This window comes from Oncorhynchus kisutch, linkage group LG8 (assembly GCF_002021735.2).
Source record: "Oncorhynchus kisutch isolate 150728-3 linkage group LG8, Okis_V2, whole genome shotgun sequence".
Lineage (NCBI taxonomy): Eukaryota > Metazoa > Chordata > Actinopteri > Salmoniformes > Salmonidae > Oncorhynchus > Oncorhynchus kisutch.
The window spans coordinates 9,540,646-9,557,610 of record NC_034181.2 but is presented as its reverse complement, the minus strand read 5'-3'; the positions used below and the strand labels follow the sequence as shown (position 1 = coordinate 9,557,610).

At 42.6% G+C, this 16,965-nt stretch overlaps 1 protein-coding gene across 1 annotated transcript in view; it reads left to right on the top strand.

Annotated features, from left to right (window-relative positions):
* The window catches only part of LOC109894963 (uncharacterized), a 59,164-nt gene that overhangs the window by 2,645 nt on the left and 39,554 nt on the right, over nt 1-16,965 (top strand). The window contains exons 4-11 of the mRNA XM_031829655.1: nt 5,408-5,430; nt 5,584-5,648; nt 8,570-8,688; nt 8,772-8,933; nt 9,165-9,837; nt 12,521-12,694; nt 14,601-14,743; nt 16,655-16,799. Of these exons, the coding sequence (XP_031685515.1) occupies nt 5,408-5,430; nt 5,584-5,648; nt 8,570-8,688; nt 8,772-8,933; nt 9,165-9,837; nt 12,521-12,694; nt 14,601-14,743; nt 16,655-16,799 (1,504 nt within the window). The remainder of the gene's footprint in view (nt 1-5,407; nt 5,431-5,583; nt 5,649-8,569; nt 8,689-8,771; nt 8,934-9,164; nt 9,838-12,520; nt 12,695-14,600; nt 14,744-16,654; nt 16,800-16,965) is intronic.

Here is a 16,965-nt window from a genome sequence, read left to right as displayed (position 1 = left end):
TTTACATAATTATGTCATAACATTGAAGGTTGTGCAATGTAACAAGAATATTTAGACTTAGGGATGCCCACCCGTTAGATAAAATACCGAACGGTTCCGTATTTTATTGAAATAATAAACATTTTGTTTTCGAAATGATAGTTTCCGCATTCGACGATATTAATGACCAAAGGCTTGGATTTCTGTGTGTTATTATGTTATAATTAAGTCTATGATTTGATAGAGCAGTCTGACTGAGCGATGGTAGGCAGCAGCAGGCTCGTAAGCATTCATTCAAACAGCACTTTCGTGCGTTTTGCCAGAAGCTCTTTGCAAGCACAGTGCTGTTTATGACTTCAAGCCTATCAGCCTAATGGCTGGTGTAACCGATGTGAAATGGCTGGCTAGTTAGCGGGATGCGCGCTAATAGCGTTTCAAACGTCACTTGCTCTGAGACTTGAAGTAGTTATTCCCCTTGCTCTGCAAGGGCTGCGGCTTTTGTGGAGCGATGGGTAAACGCTGCTTCGAGTGTGGCTGTTGTCGATGTGTTCCTGGTTCGAGCCCAGGTAGGGGCGAGGAGAGGGACGGAAGCTATACTGTTACACTGGCAATACTATAGTGCCTAAAAGAACATCCAATAGTCAAAGGTATATGAAATACAAATGGTATAGAGAGAAATAGTCCTATAAATACTATATTAACTACAACCTAAAACCTCTTACCTTGGAATATTGAAGACTCATGTTAAAAGGAACCACCAACTTTCATATGTTCTCATGTTCTGAGCAAGGAACTTAAACGTTAGCTTTTTTATATAGCACATATTGCACTTTTACTTCTCCAACACTTTGTTTTTGCATTATTTAAACCAAATTGAACATGTTTCATTATTTATTTGAGGCTAAATAGATTTTTATTGATGTATTACATTAAGTGAAAATAAGTGTTCATTCAGTGTTGTTGTAAGTGTCATTATTACAAATTAAAAAAAAAAAAGTCTGATTAATTGGTATCGGCTTTTTAAGTCCTCCAATAATCGGTATCGGCGTTGAAAAATCATAATCGGTCGACATCTACTCTGGACGGTTCAGACCTAGAATATGTGGACAACTACAAATACCTAGGTGTCTGGTTAGACTGTAAACTCTCCTTCCAGACTCACATTAAGCATCTCCAATCCAAAATGAAATCTAGAATTGGCTTCCTATTTCGCAGCAAAGCATCCTTCACTCATGCTGCCAAACTGACTATCCTACCGATCCTTGATTTCGGCAATGTAATTTACAAAATAGCCTCCAACACTCTACTCAGCAAACTGGATGTAGTCTATCACAGTGCCATCCGTTTTGTCACCAAAGCCCCATATACTACCCACCACTGCGACCTGTATGCCCTCGTTGGCTGGCCCTCACGTCATATTCGTTGCCAAACCCACTGGCTCCAGGTCATCCCTCCTTATCTCAGCTCACTGGTCACCATAGCAACACCCACCCCGTAGCACACGCTCCAGCAGGTATATTTCACTGGTCATCCCCAAAGCCAACACTTGCTTTGGCCACCTTTCCTTCCAGTTCTCTGCTGCCAATGACGGGAACAAATTGCAAAAATCACTGAAGCTGGAGTCTTATATCTCCCTCTCAAACTTTAAGCATCAGCTGTCAGAGCAGCTTACCGATCACTGTACCTGTACACAGCCCATCTGTAAATAGCACACCCAACTACCTCATCCCCATATTGTTATTTATCCTCTTGCTCTTTTGAACTCCAGTATCTCTACTTGCACATCTATCACTCCAGTGTTAATGTTAAATTGTAATTATTTTGCCTCTATGGCCTATTTATTGCTTTACCTCCCTACTCTTCTACATTTGCACACACTGTACATAGATTTTTCTATTGTGTTTATTGACTGTATGTTTGTTTATGTGTAACTCTGTTGTTGTTCTTGTCCCACTGCTTTGCTTTATCTTGGCCAGGTCGCAGTTATAAATGAGAACTTGTTCTCAACTGGCCTAACTACCCGGTTAAATAAAGGTGAAATAATCAAATAAATAAAAAGTTATAAACTTCACAGGGTGGTGAAAGTGCAAGGTGATGAACATGATACGCCTTTCCAATTAATATCGAGGGTCTTATTCTGGTGACATGATCATCGATGCTTGGCTGCCAATTGACAAATAAAAATAATCTGGCTCTTTTCTCCATGATAATCTCATCATGTAGGCTATACCCACACAGTATCTCATCATGTAGGCTATACCCACACAGTATCTCATCATGTAGGCTATACCCACACAGTATCTCATCATGTAGGCTATACCCACACAGTATCTCATGTAGGCTATACCCACACAGTATCTCATCATGTAGGCTATACCCACACAGTATCTCATCATGTAGGCTATACCCACACAGTATCTCATCATGTAGGCTATACCCACACAGTATCTCATCATGTAGGCTATACCCACACAGTATCTCATCATGTAGGCTATACCCACACAGTATCTCATCATGTAGGCTATACCCACACAGTATCTCATCATGTAGACTATACCCACACAGTATCTCATCATGTAGGCTATACCCACACAGTATCTCATCATGTAGGCTATACCCACACAGTATCTCATCATGTAGGCTATACCCACACAGTATCTCATCATGTAGGCTATACCCACACAGTATCTCATCATGTAGGCTATACCCACACAGTATCTGAGCTGTAGGCTATACCCACACAGTATCTCATCATGTAGGCTATACCCACACAGTATCTCACCATGTAGGCTATACCCACACAATATCTCATCATGTAGGCTATACCCACACAGTATCTGAGCTGTAGGCTATACCCACACAGTATCTCATCATGTAGGCTATACCCACACAGTATCTCATCATGTAGCCTATACCCACACAGTATCTCATCATGTAGGCTATACCCACACAGTATCTCATCATGTAGGCTATACCCACACAGTATCTCATCATGTAGGCTATACCCACACAGTATCTCATAATGTAGACTATACCCACACAGTATCTCATCATGTAGGCTATACCCACACAGTATCTCATCATGTAGGCTATACCCACACAGTATCTCATCATGTAGGCTATACCCACACAGTATCTCATCATGTAGGCTATACCCACACAGTATCTCATCATGTAGGCTATACCCACACAGTATATGAGCTGTTGGATATACCCACACAGTATCTGAGCTGTAGGCTATACCCACACAGTATCTGAGCAGTAGGCTATACCCACACAGTATCTCATCATGTAGGCTATACCCACACAGTATCTCATCATGTAGGCTATACCCACACAGTATCTCATCATGTAGGCTATACCCACACAGTATCTCATCATGTAGGCTATACCCACACAGTATCTGAGCTGTAGGCTATACCCACACAGTATCTCATCATGTAGGCTATACCCACACAGTATCTCACCATGTAGGCTATACCCACACAGTATCTCATCATGTAGGCTATACCCACACAGTATCTCATCATGTAGGCTATACCCACACAGTATCTCATCATGTAGGCTATACCCACACAGTATCTGAGCTGTAGGCTATACCCACACAGTATCTGAGCTGTATGCTATACCCACACAGTATCTCATCATGTAGGCTATACCCACACAGTATCCCATCATGTAGGCTATACCCACACAGTATCTCATCATGTAGGCTATACCCACACAGTATCTCATCATGTAGGCTATACCCACACAGTATCTCATCATGTAGGCTATACCCACACAGTATATGAGCTGTTGGCTGTACCCACACAGTATCTGAGCTGTAGGCTATACCCACACAGTATCTCATCATGTAGGCTATACCCACACAGTATCTCATGTAGGCTATACCCACACAGTATCTCATCATGTAGGCTATACCCACACAGTATCTCATCATGTAGGCTATACCCACACAGTATCTCATCATGTAGGCTATACCCACACAGTATCTCATCATGTAGGCTATACCCACACAGTATCTCATCATGTAGACTATACCCACACAGTATCTCATCATGTAGGCTATACCCACACAGTATCTCATCATGTAGGCTATACCCACACAGTATCTCATCATGTAGGCTATACCCACACAGTATCTCATCATGTAGGCTATACCCACACAGTATCTGAGCTGTAGGCTATACCCACACAGTATCTCATCATGTAGGCTATACCCACACAGTATCTCACCATGTAGGCTATACCCACACAGTATCTCATCATGTAGGCTATACCCACACAGTATCTCATCATGTAGGCTATACCCACACAGTATCTCATCATGTAGGCTATACCCACACAGTATCTGAGCTGTAGGCTATACCCACACAGTATCTGAGCTGTATGCTATACCCACACAGTATCTCATCATGTAGGCTATACCCACACAGTATCCCATCATGTAGGCTATACCCACACAGTATCTCATCATGTAGGCTATACCCACACAGTATCTCATCATGTAGGCTATACCCACACAGTATCTCATCATGTAGGCTATACCCACACAGTATCTCATCATGTAGGCTATACCCACACAGTATCTGAGCTGTAGGCTATACCCACACAGTATCTGAGCTGTAGGCTATACCCACACAGTATCTCATCATGTAGGCTATACCCACACAGTATCTCATCATGTAGGCTATACCCACACAGTATCTCATCATGTAGGCTATACCCACACAGTATCTCATCATGTAGGCTATACCCACACAGTATCTCATCATGTAGGCTATACCCACACAGTATCTCATCATGTAGGCTATACCCACACAGTATCTGAGCTGTAGGCTATACCCACACAGTATCTCATCATGTAGGCTATACCCACACAGTATCTCATCATGTAGGCTATACCCACACAGTATCTCATCATGTAGGCTATACCCACACAGTATCTCATCATGTAGGCTATACCCACACAGTATCTCATCATGTAGGCTATACCCACACAGTATCTGAGCTGTTGGCTAGAGCGCAAGTGCCAATACCAGAGTGGGCACATTCGCTATATAACTCGCATTATTTTGGTAATAAAAATCCTTAGTAGAGTCTTAAATGCGATGGGAACCCATTTAACTTGTATTTTGTATTCGGTACATGGGAATTTAACAATACCTCATAATGCGCACACTTTTATCCGCAACAAGTCAATTTGTTGGAAACATCTCTGGGGGGAAAATTTGCATATTTCATTTTTGCGGATTCTAGAATATTAGCATGAAAGTCTGTCACCAATTGGATGGGAACCTAGGAAGCGATTGGGTTAGTGCAGCAGTAGTGGTTTTACACAAAATGAAGTCCTAGCTTACATGTTCTTTTGTCTGATTATTTGTCGGATTCGAATGCGTTTTTTAAAAATGTTTTCCTTCTGCAGATCCAATCCCCATTTTTGTCAAGGTGTGTATAATCCATTTAGCTTCATCATATTCAGTTTTAGTTATCAGTGCATGTTTATGGTTAACTGTGTAACGTTACACTTATCTAATGAGTAAATACCATTCTACTTACTTTCTTGTTGATTACTTACTAATTTCCTCTCTTCAACGCTAGGAGTTCTGGGAATCCAGATGACGAGAAGGGAATGGACGGTGTTATCGCTCAAGGACATGATGGAGGTGTGTGTGTGTGTGTGTGTGTGTGTGTGTGTGTGTGTGTGTGTGTGTGTGTGTGTGTGTGTGTGTGTGTGTGTGTGTGTGTGTGTGTGTGTGTGTGTGTGTGTGTGTGTGTGTGTGTGTGTGTGTGTGTGTGTGAAAGAGAGTGAGTGTTCAAGGCTGCAGCGCTAGGAGGCATTTGCACAGATTACACTCTGAATGTGTGCCTGCCCTGTCTAGTCCTACTGAAGACTATTCATTTATGGTAGTTTATCACCAGTTGTAGAATGAAGCCACAGCTTTTGGTGGCCCTTACTGTATCAATCAATCAATCAATCAAATGTATTTATAAAGCCCTTCTTACACCAGCTGATGTCACAAAGTGCTGTACAGAAACCCAACCTAAAACCCCAAACAGCAAGCAATGCAGGTGTAGAAGCACCAGTCAAAAGTTTGGACACTTACTCATTCAAGGGTTTTTCTTTAGTTTTACTATTTTCTACATTGTAGAATAATAGTGAAGACATCAAAACTATGAAATAACACATATGGAATCATGTAGTAACCAGAAAAGTGTTAAACAAATCAAAATTATATGTTATATTTGAGATTCTTCAATGTAGCCACCTTTTGCCTTGACAGCTTTGCACACCTTGAAAAACCCTGGAATGAGTAGGTGTGTCCAAAACGTTTGACTGGTTATGTAACCCAATGTCTGCATCCCAAATTTGACCTTATGTAGTACACTGACTTTAACAAAGGGCCTATAGGGCTCAGTGTGCACTATATAGGAAATAGGAATCCATTTGGGATGCAAGCCAATGCAACTTGTCATGTAGAAGCTCCTGTACACATGCAAGCCAAGGAACAATATAGCTACTATAACTATTATCACTCCTAATGTCTCTAGGATATTATGTTGCTCAATATTTATTTGGGATTATCATTCTCTGATAGCATAACGGGTAAATAATATAATTTATCTTCACTATCATTGCTCATCTGACACTTTCCAGAGACTCAATCAAAATGGTGTATTTGCTTCCTCCTGGTGGTGTTATTTGGTAAATCAGTATGTGCAAACTACACTGAACAAAAATATAAACGCTACAAAGTGTTGGTACTATGCTTCATAAGCTGAAATAAAATATTCCCGAAATGTTCTATATGCACGAAAAGGTTATTTATAAAAAATAAAATAAAAACTCCTTTGCCAAGATAATCCATCTACCTGACAGATTTGGCTTATCAAGAAACTGATTAAACAGCATGATCATTAAAACAGGTGCACCTTGAGCTGTGGACAATAAAAGGCCATTCGAAAATGTGCCGTTTTGTCACGGAACACAATGCCACAGATGTCTCAAATTGTGAGGGAATGTGCAATTGGCATGCTGACTGCAGGAATGGAATGTCCACTAGAGCTGTTGCCAGATAATTGAATGTTAATTTCTCTACCGTAAGCCGCCTTCAACATTGTTTTAGAGAATTTGGCAGTGCGTCCACCCGGCCTCACAACCGCAGACCACGTGTATGGCATCGTGTGGGCGAGCGGTTTGCTGATGTCAACGTGAACACAGTGCCCCATGGTGGCGGTGGGATTATGGTATGGGCTACGGACAACGAACGCAATTGCATTTTATATATGGCAATTTGAATGCAGAGAGATACAGTGCCGAGATCCTGAGGACGATTCGCCGCCAACACCTCATGTTTCAGCATGATAATGCACAGCCCCATGTCGCAAGGATCTGTACACAATTCCTGGAAGCTGAAAATGTCCCAGTTCTCCCATAGCCTGCACACTCACTAAACATGTCACCCATTGTGCATGTTTGGAATGCTCTGGATCAACCGGTACGACAGCATGTTCCAGTTTTCGACAATATCCAGCAACGTCACACAGCTATTATAGAGGAGTGGGACAACATTTCACAGGCCACAATCAACAGCCTGATCATCTCTATGCGAAGGAGATGTGTCACACTGCATGAGGTGGTCACCCTAGTTACTAACTGGTTTTCTGAGCCTCTTGCCTTTTTTAAGGTATTGATAAGGAAATTATATACTTCATGGTAATGACTAAAAATATTCCACCCTGAAACCATATAATTGTATGAAATTTATTAGAATCATAAATCTATAATCTGATGATGTGTGTAGTTTTAGTCAGAATTAGAACAAGGACCTTTTAGCATGTAAGCAGGGTGCAAGTGTGAAACAAATGATAAGAGGAGCCATCGACAGACGAGTTGTACTACTGTGTTCCTTACAGGACATCTGTCTCCACCCGTGGTGGGGAGAAACTGTTAGGCTTGCAGAAAATGACTAAACATGTTGCAGATTAAACAATGTATCTGTATAGTGGAAAAACACAGACTGTCTGAGCAAGGCGTAGCTTAAGATTTGTGTGTATGTATGTGTGTAGGATATCTACTGTTTGTGTGAAGGTATGTGCGAAAGGAGCCGGTATAAAATGGATGTTTTTGTACAATGGACTAGAACGTTCTCGTGAATAAACTGTACTAACCTTTTGCATGAGCTGAGTCTGTGCCTAATTATTTTTATACCCACGGTCTTCCAAACCTCAGCGATTGGTCAAAGCTATTGATTGTCAGTTATTATCATTGGGATTGAAAAATCTCCTGACGGGTATCTGTGACCAACAGATACATATCTGTATTCCCAGTCATGTGAAATCCATAGATTAGGAGCTAATGAATTTATTTCAATTGACTGAGTGTCTAATTTGAACTGTAACTTGTTGTGTTTTTTATATTTTTGTTCAGTATGTAATGACAGAAATATGATCAAAGTCTACTATCATTTATTCCTGCCAGTATAGTATTTTTCCTCTGTATGATGCATCACAGATTAATACTATAAGACTAACAACACCTATTTAGCTGCATATGTTTTTTTTCTTCATTGATGCTTTTTTACAGAAGACAGTGAGGGGATGATAGAAGAGGATCCCTCTGAAGGGTCAGTGTCCTCACAGCACGTTGGGAGTGGTACCTCTACCAGACGTTTGAAGAGAGCAGCGACGGTAGCTAAGACACAGGTAGATAACAGTAGTTAAGACCCCTTCACACAGGAAGGGTACACAGTGGACCCTTGGACATAATCCTAAAAAATGTTCCCCAGGGTGGCGGTGGTTGTGACCTCTCACAGAAGGAAATAGGTGCAGAGCCCAAGAGACAGACCAGGCTGACTGACAGTCCGACACAGGGGAGTAGACAGACCAGACCAATGGAAGAAATCAGACCAACCAGACAGAATGACAACCAGGCACAGGAGAACAAACAGGTAAAGGGAGTGAACATCCTGAACGCTTTCCTTTTTGCGTAAAAACACTGCGAGGGTAGATGGAGTGACAGTCTGTTTGTGATGTCATGTCAAAGAGTGACAAGAAGATGGCGTGACAACACAAACAGACTGGCACTCTGTCTAGTGAAAGGGTGCTTAAAGTCAACAGTAAACAAAGACTTCAATTGCAATTACATTAAATGATTGCTGGTCCACTTTTTTCATTGTTAGGAGAACAGACAGACCAGGCAGACTGACAGCCAGAAGCAGGAGACCAGCAGACCAACCAGGCAGACTGACAGTCAGAAGCAGGAGACCAGCGGACCAACCAGACAGACCAGGCAGACTGACAGTCAGAAGCAGGAGACCAGCGGACCAACCAGACAGACCAGGCAGACTGACAGGCATAAGCAGGAGACCAGCGGACCAACCAGACAGACTGACAGCCAGAAGCTGGAGACCAGCGGACCAACCAGACAGACCAGGCAGACTGATAGTCAGAAGCAGGAGACCAGCGGACCAACCAGGCAGACTGACAGCCAGAAGCTGGAGACGAGCGGACCAACCAGACAGACCAGGCAGACTGACAGTCAGAAGCAGGAGACCAGCGGACCAACCAGACAGACCAGGCAGACTGACAGCCAGAATCTGGAGACCAGCGGACCAACCAGACAGACCAGGCAGAAGCTGGAGACCAGCAGACCAACCAGACAGACCAGGCAGACTGACAGCCAGAAGCAGGAGACCAGCGGACCAACCAGACAGACCAGGCAGACTGACAGCCAGAAGCAGGAGACCAGCGGACCAACCAGACAGACCAGGCAGACTGACAGCCAGAAGCAGGAGACCAGTGGACCAACCAGACAGACCAGGCAGACTGACAGTCAGAAGCAGGAAAATGGAGGTAATAGTTCCACCATCAACAAGCCAGAACACTGAGAGGTAGGCATAGGATAATATTCACATGTAACCTAGAGAGGAACCAGGCACTCAGGTCCTCCTGGAGGGAGAGAGAGGGAGCGACCAAAGTTATCCCGGAGAGGGCCAACCAGGAAGCAAATAACCCCACCCACTTTGCCAAAGCACAGCCCCCACACCACCAAAGGGATATAAACAGCCCACTGACTTACCACCCTGAGACAGGGCCAAGTGTAGCCCATGAAGATCTCCCCCATCACACAAGCCTGGGTGGGCGCAAAACTGGACAGGAAGATCACGTCAGTCACTCAACCTACTCATGTTGAGTTTAGCGGGAAAAAAGCCTGTCTTCTGGGCCTAACCAGATATACAATAAGCCTGTCTTCTGGGCCAACCAGATATACAGTAAGCCTGTCTTCTGGGCCTAACCAGATATACAGTAAGCCTGTCTTCTGGGCCTAACCAGATATACAATAAGCCTGTCTTCTGGGCCTAACCAGATATACAGTAAGCCTGTCTTCTGGGCCTAACCAGATATACAGTAAGCCTGTCTTCTGGGCCTAACCAGATATACAGTAAGCCTGTCTTCTGGGCCTAACCAGATATACAGTAAGCCTGTCTTCTGGGCCAACCAGATATACAATAAGCCTGTCTTCTGGGCCTAACCAGATATACAATAAGCCTGTCTTCTGGGCCAACCAGATATACAGTAAGCCTGTCTTCTGGGCCTAACCAGATATACAGTAAGCCTGTCTTCTGGGCCTAACCAGATATACAGTAAGCCTGTCTTCTGGGCCTAACCAGATATACAGTAAGCCTGTCTTCTGGGCCTAACCAGATATACAGTAAGGCTTTTTTTGGACTCTTCTGTGATTACCATGGTTCCCAATTGGCACCATGCCAGGTCAAGGGCCCATAAGGCTCTAGTCAAAAGTCGGGTTCCCAATTATCCAATAATTTCTGGAATGTCATGGAATTTTTAGATGTTAATTCCCAACTGGGATGTAATAAATGAATTTCTGCAATTTCATGGAAAAAAAATTGAGGGAATTATTTTCTGGGAGCGGGGGCCAAGACACCACACAATGGCACATAACCACAGACACACAGAACACCATACATTTGATTTGCATAGTCACTTATTTTACAGCCTGACGCCATCGACTATTTGACAGCACTCGGAGCCATTCTACAGGAGCAACCAGCAAACACAATGCCTGGTATTGTTACTCTACATCTGGTGGTATAATTTGTTCAGGTTTACGAAGCTGTGAAATGTAGACAGGCACGTCCCAAATGCCACCCTAATCCCTATATAGTACTCAACTTAACCTTTGACCTGGACGGCCCATAGGAGGCCGGAGGCATAATGAGGGAAAGTGAATGTTGAGGGGAATGTGTGCCACCATTGACTCCAGTGTATGATAAAACATTCCTTGTCGTGTGTGCATATGCATCCTACAGCAGTAACATACAATGACCAGTGTTTTCCAGCCCCTAGGCCTGTGTGTTACAAAGACACAGGCATGAACACAAGCCTCCCACTCCCCGTCCAGCTCCCTACTTCAGATCCCATGTTTTAGTACATGCTGTACTGGACCTTATTGAAAAGGTTCTGATTGTGTGGATGGCTGAGCATGGCTGTAAGCAGGGCTATACAACTGACATGCAGATAGCAGTGTATACATACATATACATGTACATTTAATGTATATGTAGCAGTGTTTCCCCTATCTTTGGATAGGCAGGGCAGGCCCCTGCTGCCGTTGATCTTTGTCCCCAATCTAAAATAGTTGGTTTCAATTTAAATGTTTTGGTTAAAGAGGCCTTGGATGTTGATTTGGGGGACTTGGCTGTCAGAGTAGCCTCCACAGTAGGGCCCACCTTGATTATGTCAATAGCTGAGTATCTATACTGTAAGGGTTAGAGTGTAGAGTTAGCTGAGTCTATCTATACTGTAAGGGTTAGAGTGTAGAGTTAGCTGAGTCTATCTATACTGTAGAGTTAGGGTTAGCTGAGTCTACCTATACTGTAAGGGTTAGAGTGTAGAGTTAGCTGAGTCTATCTATACTGTAGAGTTAGGGTTAGCTGAGTCTACCTATACTGTAGAGTTAGGGTTATCTGAGTCTATCTATACTGTAGAGTTAGGGTTAGCTGAGTCTACCTATACTGTAGAGTTGGGGTTAGCTGAGTCTATCTATACTGTAGAGTTAGGGTTAGCTGAGTCTACCTATACTGTAGAGTTAGGGTTAGCTGAGTCTATCTATACTGTAGAGTTAGGGTTAGCTGAATCTACCTATACTGTAGAGTTAGGGTTAGCTGAGTCTATCTATACTGTAGAGTTAGGGTTAGCTGAGTCTACCTATACTGTAGAGTTGGGGTTAGCCCCTCTAGTAATTTCATAGGATCTCTATGGTCTACCTATACTTTAGGGAGACATTTAACGTGATGTAAAAGCTTTTCTTCAACAATTAAAACGAGCTGACTATTTATGTATTGCTCAGTGTACTAAACTAGTTAAATAATCACTTCCTTTGTAACGCACATCGTTGAAGAGAAGTTTAAAATTAAATCATGCTGCCAGATTACAGTAAGCCTGAGGTTTATGGTAAATGTTGCACTGAACACAATGTTTTTTCACCGCGTCGCCCATCCTATGTTCTCCTCAGGTGTGAACCACGGTCAATCCAATAGCAGGCGGAGCATCACCCGTCTGAATGCCCTCCACCGGAGGAACCGTTACGGGGAGACTCTACTCCACATTGCAGCCATGCAAGGACACACCCAGTGGATCAGAGGCATGCTGTCGCTGGGCCCCGACATCAACATGGCCGACAACGCAGGTAAGACATTAGAGGAGGTTGGTGGGCAGCAATCTGTTTCAAATAACTTTATAGATACTCACACACAGGGCCTAAAATTAACAACCTCCACCTGCCAAATGCGGGTAGATTCTGGCATTTGGCGGGTAAAATTTCTGAATAAAAATAGTCAAGTATGATCACATTTATAGTCAAATAAATGCTGCAGAAGCTGCTTTCATAGTTGGTAAATTGTTACTGTAATTTAATTATACCAATGTGTTTTCATTAATTGAATTCCCTTAATCTATTTCATGAGAATTTGTAAGATTCTTGTTTGCATAAAATAGACGGAGACCAGTCTTATCAATAATAGGTAACAGAATTTATTCTCGGAGCGCGCTGCCACGTTACCACGAGCAACAGTTTATATACAAAACATGACGTCATTTCATTGTTTAACAGAATCCCCTCTCGAACCGGGACAAAGGGAACTTTAAAAGTTCATTCTGACCCCCCCAGCACATACACAGGACACACAACACAACTGAGTTAAGTTTTGACCCCTCAACATTATCGATCACCACTTAGCTGACAGTTCTAATTAACAGAAAACCTAGGAATGCACTCACTGTCTTATCTAAAACACCCCAGAGCTCAGTTTCGTCAGTTCAACCATAGGTTAACTACCTTATCTGTTTACTTAATCCACAACCCATGTCTTTCTTCCTAGTTGGAATGTTGTTCATTAACTTTAATTACTCCTTGTCCGTGTCACACAATCCCTTCTTATGAAGTGTTAATCAGTGTTAATCAGTGTTAATCATAGTGTTAATCAGATATGATAAAACAGAGTATAAGTTTACTTAGTTACAGTTCCATTTAAAATGATTTGTTCAGTCATTTAATCATAATTTTCCTAACATAAATGAATCACACAAAGTAAAAAAAACTATGAATCCTATATAGCCTATTCCACCTCGCGCTGCAACACTGCCTGGCTGGGGGCTGGATGTCTGTGAAGATCTGAGTGAAATATACATTTTTAAAAGAGCTGCTAACAGGCATAAAAGTTGGTCTAATTCACTTGAAACGAAAGTCTACTGAAGTGAGACGTTGTCCTTGTGTTTCTTGGCTATTTACCTTGTTTTGTTCACAAGCTATGTTGTTTTTCACTGTTTGAGTTTCAACTGTTAGGGAAGAGAAGACAACGCTGCTACTTGTCAGACTTTATCTCACAGGCACAAACATGAATCGAGAGTCGCATAACCAAGGTAACCTCCCGCCTTTAAAGGGACAGGTGAACATTTGTGTCTCATCTGTGATATTTTGGTTAAAAGACTCGGGTCACAAAAAATTAAATTAAGTTAAACAATATACCACATTACTTCTTACAGGTAATACATGTATTGTGTTAGAAATATGACAAAGCATGCATATCAAATTTTTGTTTGTGTTTTGTTGGTATAAATTTAGCAGAATAAAAAAAAAATAGGCTGGTCGTAAAATCTACCTGCCACAGTGGCTGGTGGACCAAAACGTTAATTTAGGCCCTGCTCACAAAGTACGCAGGTAAGACACTGGACTGGAGGAGGTACATTTATGGACACTGGACTGGAGGAGGTACATTTAGGGACACTGGACTGGAGGAGGTACATTTAGGGACACTGGACTGGAGGAGGTACATTTAGGGACACTGGACTGGAGGAGGTACATTTAGGGACACTGTTTCCTCTTTAGACTTTCATTGATATTTTTCTTTAGACTGAATGAATAGAATAGACATGTTTTGTTCATCGAAATGGACATCTGCCTTTTTTGCTGTCTGTCATTTCCTGTGTATAGTGATGCAGGAATGAATTCACTCACCCTAAACAGACTTGAATTAAACGAATAGAGCATCTCTCTATGCTGTGACCATCAGTTGTTGCTTTATTGTTTCTCACAGGTTGGACTCCTCTTCACGAGGCAGTGTCCCACGGTCACTATGAGATCAGTAAGCACCTGATCCAGGCAGGAGCTCTGGTCAACTGTACTGGAGAAAATGGAACCACACCTCTACTTGATGCTGTAGTGCAGGGACACCTGCAGGTACATATATGTCTGTGTGTGTGTCACTATAAACCACGCCCACCTACAGGGACACCTGCAGGTACATATATGTCTGTGTGTGTGTGTCACTATAAACCACGCCCACCTACAGGGACACCTGCAGGTACATATATGTCTGTGTGTGTGTCACTATAAACCACGCCCACCTACAGGGACACCTGCAGGTACATATATGTCTGTGTGTGTGTCACTATAAACCACGCCCACCTACAGGGACACCTGCAGGTCGGTATATCATACTCCGGTCTTCTTCTTCTTGGCACTGATGCCCTAGGCTTGCTTGTGTGTTTGTGCTGCATACACAGTGGGAACAAAAGGTATGTGAACCCTTTGGAGTTACCTGGATTTCTGCATAAATTGGTCATACAATTTGATCTCATCATCTAAGTCACAATAGACAAACACAGTTTGCTTAAACTAATAACACACAATTATATGTTTTCATGTCTTTATTGAACACACCGTGTAAACATTCACAGTGCATGGTGGGAAAAGTATGTGATCCCTTGGATTTAATAACTGGTTGACCCTCATTTTGGCAGCAATAACCTCAACCAAACGTTTTCTGTAATTGCGGATCAGACCTGCACTACTACGGTCAGGAGGAATTTGGTCCATTCCTTTTTACAAAACTGTTTCTGTTCAGCAATATTCTTGGGTTGACTGGTGTTAACTGCTCTCTTGAGGTCATGCCACAGCATCTAAATCGGGTTGAGGTCAGGACTCTGACTGGGCGTATTTTCTTCTGTTGAAGCCATTCTGTTGTTGATTTACTTCTGTATTTTCGGTCGTTGTCCTGTTGCATCACCCAAATTCTGTTGAGCTTCAATTGGTGGACAGATAGCCTATCATTCTCCTGTAAAATGTCTTGATAAAATTGGGAATTCATTTTTCCGTCGATATGATAGCAAGCTGTCGAGGCCCTGAGGTGCTCCCTCCACCATACTTTACAGTTGGGATGAGGTTTTGATGTTGGTGTGCTGTGCCTTTTTCTCTCCACACAGTGTTGTGTGTTCCTTCTGAACAACTCAACTGTAGTTTCATCTGTCCACAGAATATATTGCCAGTAGCGCTGTGGAACATCCAGGTGCACTTTTGCAAACTTCAGATGTGCAGCGATATTTTTTTTGGACAGCAGTGGCTTCTTCCGTGGTGTCCTCCCATGAGCACTATTCTTTATTGTTTTACATATTGTAGACTCGTCGACCGAGATGTTAGCATGTTCCAGAGATTTCTCTAAGTCTTCAGCTGACACTCTAGGATTCTTCTTAACCTTCTGCGCTGTGCTCTTGCAGTCATCTTTGCAGGACGGTCACTCCTAAGGGAGAGTAGCAACAGTGCTGAACTTTCTCCATTTATAGACAGTTTGTCTGACCGTGGACTGATGAACATCAAGGCTTTTAGACATACTTTTGTAACCCCTTTCAGCTTCATGCAAGTCAACAATTCTTAATCAAAGTTCTTCTGAGATCTATTTTGTTTGAGGCATGGTTCACATCAGGCAATGCTTCTTGTGAGTAGCAAACTCACATTTTGTGAGTGTTTTTTTATAAGGAAAGGCAGCTTTAACCAACGTCTCCAATCTCGTCTCATTGAGCTTGACTCCTGACTTTAATTAGCTTTTGGAGAAGTCATTAGCCTAGGGGTTCACATACTTTTTCCAACCTACACTGTGAATGTTTAAATGATGTATTCCATATAGACAAGAGAAATGCAATAATTTGTGTGTTATTAGTTTAAGCACACTATGTTTGTCTATTGTTGTGACTTAGATGACGATCAGATAACATCTTATGACCAATCTATGTAGAAATCCAGGTAGTTCCAAAGGGTTCACATACTTTTTCTTACCACTGTAAGATAAGGTTTGTTTTGCTTTGTGTGTCCCAGATAGCAGAGTTGCTGTTGAAGCACGGGGCAGACCCTCTACTGAAGAACAATGACGGACAGACAGCCTATAGCAACACCACAGAGCCCTGTCTGATCAAACTCATGGAGAAAAACATCCCCAATAACAAGGGAAAGGCACTAGCAGGTCTGGACCTTTCCATAACCAAGGGTGTCTCTGTCTTTATCCCAAATGGCACCCTATTCCCTATATAGTGCACTACTTTAGACCAGGTCCCTATTCCCTATATAGTGCACTACTTTTGACCAGGTACCGGATTAAATAGGCCTACATGTTGTTCTCTATGTGTGTC